Source organism: Siphateles boraxobius, unplaced genomic scaffold (genome assembly GCF_051911475.1).
Source record: "Siphateles boraxobius isolate OS27281-9 unplaced genomic scaffold, OSU_SipBor_1 7, whole genome shotgun sequence".
NCBI lineage: Eukaryota > Metazoa > Chordata > Actinopteri > Cypriniformes > Leuciscidae > Siphateles > Siphateles boraxobius.
In genome coordinates, this window is record NW_027509197.1 from 18216948 (window position 1) to 18223779 (window position 6832).

The following is a 6832-nucleotide window of genomic DNA, read 5'->3' on the forward strand; positions in this document are numbered from 1 at the left end:
CTATGTCAGTTTTATTTGTTGCTTCCTTTGCACACTCATCTGCGATCTCAATCTCATTCCCTTTTACTCCTATATGAGCTGGTACACAGCAGAAATTCACTTCTAATCCCATCATCTGAATCCTATACGATGTCAGAAGGATCTCAGTCAGCACATCTGCTCACATTACACGGCTCGTAATTTATTGCCAATAGGTGTCAGTAAAGTCAACTGTGGCGTTTAAACTCACAGAACCGAGGACAGAAGAAGAATAAGCTGTTGCTATAGTTACTGTTGTTAGCTGGAGCAGATTTGTTGTTGGCTAATTTTGGAGCTAGTGTTTTGATGCTGTGGGCGACAGTTGTGTTAAAATTTGGCTGCCTTGTCAAATATACAGAGAAACGGTTTATTTCTGCTGTGACTGGGATCGGTAATTAACGTTAACTTACATATATTAATTAACTTACTGTCTTTACTGCTCTGAATCTGTATTTTGAACGACCGACAGCTTGTTCTGTATCATAGATCATGTGTAGTCAAGGTTTTTAACGTTAAATATTCTTACCAAAGAATAGTAAGTCACGTAGCAGCTAACGTTAAGGTTAGCGTTAACCAAATTATTTTCAGACCACAATTATTTCATTTCTCTACGTAAGGCCGTTTAACAACGCGATTGTTGATGTTAGAGTTTATTCTTTATTATACGTAACGTTAACGTTAATGTTTAGCGTTTATTGGGTATGAAACAAGACTTTTTATGTCGCTCAAAATCCACTGCTGATTTGTATGTTACATTTACAACAGATTTACTGCAGTAAATCAAGTCAAACATGAATCGTTGCACACATGTATTTATTTATATCACATACGTAATGTACGTATATTTTATTTTACAAATAAAATTCTGCATCAAAATATATAGACAAGACAAGTAGTTTGTTTAGGCATGGTTTGTAAGGAATTACAAACCTGCGCACATATATTCAAACGCACATAACTATAGAATCAATTCTTAATGCGCAAGTGAACGCCATCAGCGTCTATCACAGGTTCACGTTTAAAGTCTGTTTAGAGAGAACGGTGTTGTCTTAGCGGCCCCTAATTTAATAACAAACTATCATTTAGACGGAAGTGAATCAATCAAAACTAACTTTAGCTGGAAAAAACATTTTTCAAGAGCCACTATAAAACCAAACCAATCTCTGCTACCTTAAATTATATCTTTATCTCTGTAAAGCTGCTTTGAAACAATCTACATTGTTAAAAGCGCTATATAAATGAGGATGACTTGACTTGACTTGAATGTTATTGATTTTTTATACACGACAGTTTCTCTTTATGTATGTGTGTACATCTGCAATTACTCTGTAACGTTACTCATCTTTTCTGTTCTCTGTTTATTTCAGTCTATTATCGTGTGGACTATTACTAATGTCACTTCCCATGTGATCTAATGAGCGATTCACTCATATCTATACTCATATCTCTGTTAGGTTCTGGAGGATGTCTGGAGATCTTGTAGCTGTGTGGGAAGTGGCTTTGTGTGATGGTGTGCACAGGATTGAATTTGAACATGGCACAACCACAGGAAAACGGGTTATTTACATTGATGGAAAGGTCAAAATCTTTTAATACACATAGCTGACAATCAGGAGGACAATACATGTAACATTTCAGTAGTAGTACTTGTAGAATCCACTAATAAAAAAATTACAAAATGAAAACTTGTTATTACAAAATAATTATTAAAACGGAAACAAACCAAGAACGGACACAAATTGGATGGAAAAAGTTGCAGTTAGTGTGTTGCCATTTTGAAAATCTATGTAGAAAATCAGTTGCAGTGTTGCCAGATTGGAAATGTTTAACTATGGTGCCAGAAGCTCAAAATGATAGTATTTGGAAAAAAAATTATCATACACGAGTCAAACGTACAGAATACAAATATTTATTGACCAACAACTTTTTGAAACGACATGAAAATAACTTTATTGCTAAAATATCGACCTCAGCTTGGAAAAAACTGACCTAAGCGGAAGGAACATTTACTTACTTTTTTCTTCTTCTTGCAAAACATACAGAGATGACATTCTAATGATATACAACTTTGCATACAATATACAAAAAGAACATTAACTTGTGCTCATCAGAGAGTCATTCTCCACGATGATTGGCAGAGAAGACATAACGTGAGATGAGATGGAAGACATGCGCAACACCACGTTCACGTTCTTCTCACAGTAGACGTAGAATCCACAGCTGGATCAATGAGTATAGAAGCCCTATGATTACAACGACCATCATTTGAAGTGTCACACAATTCAGAAATTTTTGTACATTATGAGATTTTTTTTCGTACAGCGTACAGAGGTCAAAATTATCGTAAAATTAAGATTTTTTCATACATCTGGCAACACTGATCAGTTGGCAATTAATAATTATAAAATGTTTTTTTAAATAATTGATGAATAATAATGAAATAATAATATAAATAGTTATTCAAAAATTTAAAAAAAATTGTTATATTTGAATATTTTTTAAATGTAATTTATTACTGTGATGATGCTGACAATTCAGCTTTCCATACCGCCACTCTTTAGTGTCGCATGATCCTTCAGAAATCATTCTAATATGCTTATTTGCTGCTCAAGAAACATATATATCAAAACAAACCAGATTGTTTATACCCGTTGCCGAATAGGCCATTCCAGGATGACTTAATATTAGGAGAAGATCCGCCAACATGTTCTTTCTGTCAAAACCTGCATGTTTTATTAGATTGTGCTGGTTTTGACCCTGTAAAAAACTTTACCACTCCTATCATTTTTTTCATAAAGTTAAACCAAATACAGGATTTGAGTTTTTAGCAAAGATTGATTGTAAAAACCTCATATAGTTTTACCTATACATTTTCTCGCAATGAAAATAGCCAAAGAAGCTGATATGGCGTTAAAAAACAAACAAACTAATGCACACTAAATAACTGATGAAAATCTATGTAGAAAAGTGGCTACCAGGGACAATTATGGGATCAATAATGCAGTTAAGAATCTGAATTCGAGAGAGTTGTGTGAATATGGATTTTATTTGTCACTAGATGATGGTGATGATTATACTGAAATATGTGACGTGTATTTTATAATAATGATTAGAAAATAATTGCAGGTGTCTCACCGGTTTGTTCGTGACTTTCACAGGAAGTCATACGGAGAGATTGGATGTTCAAACTGGTTGGAAAGGAGGCTTTTCATGTGGGTGGCACAGACACGAAGGCCACTATTAACATAGACGCAGTGAGTGGCTTTGCATATGAGTACACTTTAGAGATCAACGGACAGAGCCTGAGGAAGTACATGGAGAATCGCTCCAAAGTTACCAGCACATGGCTCCTCAACCTGGATGGCATCGACTGCAGGGTGGTTCTGGGTAAGAAATACCTGATCATAGGTTCTTAAAAAAAATATGGAGTTTGATTGATCTGTGATGAAGTTTGTCCCTCTTGTTTCCTCCACTCCTGTATTTTACTAGAATGTAGCATCCAAAAGCAAGTATTAATTTGAATAGAAATAGGCTGATAACTTGTTAACAATAAACACAGTGTGTAAAGCAATCCTCTATTTTGCCACCTAAAGTACAGCTGATCTCTGAAATGCTGAAAGACTTTCCTCACTTATCCTCTGTGACCGGCCGCACAGCAGCAGTGATTAACTTTAGGTTAAATAAAGGTTTAAAAAAAGATTGCAAATCGCTTTAACTAATTAGTTCTTAACAATAGGAGGCGCTTCTAATAATAAAAACACAAACATTCTCAAACAGTCTTGTTGCCCTGATGAGGGCGCTAGTGAGCAGGTGGATGTCTGTCTTTAGTGAACAAACATTAGCACTTTTATCAGCTCAGGCCAATGGAACATATAACCTAGCTAGAAAACACATGGTCTATAAACATTGTTAACTGTGAAAGAGAAACTTCCAAGGACTTTCCAGACCTTTGATTTATATGTTTATATGGCTCATCCAGGGAGTAGGAACAAATGTTGGGCCAGGACTGTTTGAAAACAAGCCACTAAGAACAGCCACAAGCCACTAGCAGTTATGCTGAACAAAAAATATGGGGGGGGGGGGGGGGCATAGGTTGCTAAAACCATAGGAGACCACAGGCTGATATTAAGAACTCTTCATTTTTCAGATCCGCCCAAATGCATGTTATCACCATATAATATAATGTTATATTATTAAGGTTAATCATTACTTGCGATAATTTGGCTTGTGCTTTTAACAACAATGATGCACAGGTATTGTATGAAAATATCTGACAAATAATCTAGTTAATAGTACATGTCAAATGTCAAAAAGAAGGCTCAGCACAAGACAAGACAAGAGTGTAACAAAAATTCATAAAATAAGGCTGAGGTTCTAGATTTACAGTAAGTCACATGCTGCGCTCCTATTCGCACACTATCCGTCCTAAATAGTATTTGAAATGAGTATTAGTTTGTCCCAAATCGTAGTGTTGAAATGAGTATTCCAAAGATACCTGGATGGTTGACTTTTACTGGTTAGAAGAATCCGATGTGCAGATCCATGCACACTCTAACAGATTCAATTAGAACTACAAACACGAATAAAGTGTTAAATAAATGTTAAAAACTATGTACTTTTCTTCATAAAAACAGTACATACTTTTAGGGCATAGTATAGGTAGGTGAATTGGAATGCAGCAACAGTCTCACTAAATAGTCAGTGAGGCTAGTATGAAGACTGAAAGTATATTGAAGCAGTAGGCCTATTCATATTGCTGTTTTTGATCTTTATCACTCATCTTGCAACCTGCTAATTCATCACTTATAAACTCTTCCATCCTCAACAGAAAAAGATACCATGGATATATGGTGCAATGGACAGAAAATGGAAACAGCTGTAAGTCCAGCAGCTTTATTTGTTTTCACTTATTTTTAAGCAGTTATTTTTATTATTTTTATTTTTAGTAAGTAACACTTTAAAGATTAGTTAACTAGCCATGAACAATATTTTTTGAAGCATTTAATAATCTAGGTTCATGTTAATTTGTACTTTTCACATTTCAAGTTGTATACAATAACATAATGCGTTATGAACAAACATAAGTTAAAAATGAACAATATTATATTTATAACTTAATATTAGCCTAGATTATAAAAGCTGTAAAAATTGTTGTTCTTTGTTAGTTCATGAAACCTTATTTTAAAGTGTTAATATTATTTTTTTATTATTATGTTATTTTGGAAATAATAATATACCACAACCCTAGTCTTAGTTTTAGCAAATACATTAAAGTATTTCTTTCTTTTTGGGAGACAAACACTGTATATATCGAGCACTTTCGACTTTACAGCTTTGTTGAATGTTTACATTCACAAACAGCTATATTACACACTGCATGAAAGGGAATATTTTCGAAAAACCATTATAGGGGCACTTTAGCACCTCTCAATAAAGGTCTTGCTTTTAAAAGTGGATATGACTACAGTAAACAGCAGCTGATCAGCCTGATGTTTGACACTGTCAAAGTAGACGGTCACAGCCCTACTGAGCGTACTGGTTATTCAACATATGTGACTACCATAATTAGCATTCATTGAAGAGAAAAACATTGATCTTTCCTGCTCCTCAGGGTGAGTTTGTTGAGGACGGCACAGAGACGCACTTCTCTCTGGGCGACCACGACTGCTGCATCAAGGCTGTGAGCAGCGGAAAGAGACGAGATGGCATCATTCACACAATGCTGGTGGACGGCATGGAAATCTCAGAGTCAGAATGATCTGTGTGAATGAATGAGTGAGTGTGTGTGGATTATCCATCCTCATGAGAAGTGTCTGTATGGAGGTTGAAATAGCATTTTCTGACCACAGATCAGCATGTGCTGGTTCAGTAATGAGCCATTTTAAAGGCATGAGAGACAGATGTGTCTTACAAACATAGTTTAGTACTATTTCTATAATACCTCACAGCATTAGAGTGAGTGTTTTAACCCTTTAAACGGTTAATTTCTTAATTCCTGGAAGTGATGTCAATGTGGTTTTTCTTCTCAAGGTGCAGTTAACTTTGACACAAAAAGATGTGAGAATGGCTATACCTTTACTGGATAATTTGTTTACTGGATAGTTTGTTATGATGGCCATGCCATGTATAGACAAGGCTATTGATGTCAAATTGTGTATTCTTTGTGCGGTACAATCATGTTCTTGATAGCATAGAGTGGTCTCCATGTGAATTAAATGTGAATGTGTACTTGTTTAGAATATTCTGTCCAGAATCTCACCCACCGACTTCTAAATAGGGTCAGACTTCAGCAATAACTTTCTTCTGGAAATACACTGTAATGTGACTGTTTGTAGACACTTTGGCTCAAGGCCTTGTGACAAGCAAGATATTTTCTTTCAGTCTTCATGTGTCTGGTGAATTCAAGATATTGTGACGTGTTAGTCCTTTGTTAACATCAGCTTCCTTCTGAAACAATGATTTTAAATGTGAAATGATTTTATCATGACATACTGTATGGAAGAATGCTTAGGTGGAGCTGATAAATAATCTGAATCTAAATATGAATCAAGCTGTTTCCTAAAAAAAGCTAAAAAAAACTTTTTTTTAGTAGAATGGAAATTTGATTTGATTTTTTTTAAATTAAGTTTTAGAATTGTGGCATCATTTAATCTTTTTATAATTAGAGCAATTCTTACACTACAAATGATTTAAAAAAAAGTCTCGTTATGATCTTGTTATATTTCTGTAATAAATATTTTCTTATCTAAATCTAAGGAAAGTTGCATTATATATAGCTCATATTGCTGTATAGAAAAGTCATCACAAGAGAGAA

At 34.7% G+C, this 6832-nt stretch overlaps 1 protein-coding gene across 1 annotated transcript; it reads left to right on the forward strand.

Moving 5' to 3' along the window:
* Window positions 1-227: 227 nt before the first annotated feature.
* faima (Fas apoptotic inhibitory molecule a) lies at window positions 228-6773 on the forward strand. Its single transcript, XM_077215584.1, has 5 exons — window positions 228-409; window positions 1473-1596; window positions 3177-3405; window positions 4847-4896; window positions 5630-6773. Exons 2-5 carry the CDS (start codon window positions 1483-1485, stop codon window positions 5774-5776), a joined length of 540 nt encoding a protein of 179 aa, XP_077071699.1. The 5' UTR covers window positions 228-409; window positions 1473-1482; the 3' UTR covers window positions 5777-6773.
* Window positions 6774-6832: the final 59 nt, after the last annotated feature.

Coding starts and splice junctions, on each gene's coding strand:
- faima (XM_077215584.1), top strand. CDS start 1,483: ATGTCTGGAGATCTTGTAGCTGTGTGGGAAGTGGCTTTGTGTGATGGT. Junction 1,597..3,176: donor TTATTTACATTGATGGAAAG/GTCAAAATCTTT, acceptor TGACTTTCACAG/GAAGTCATACGGAGAGATTG. Junction 3,406..4,846: donor CGACTGCAGGGTGGTTCTGG/GTAAGAAATACC, acceptor CATCCTCAACAG/AAAAAGATACCATGGATATA.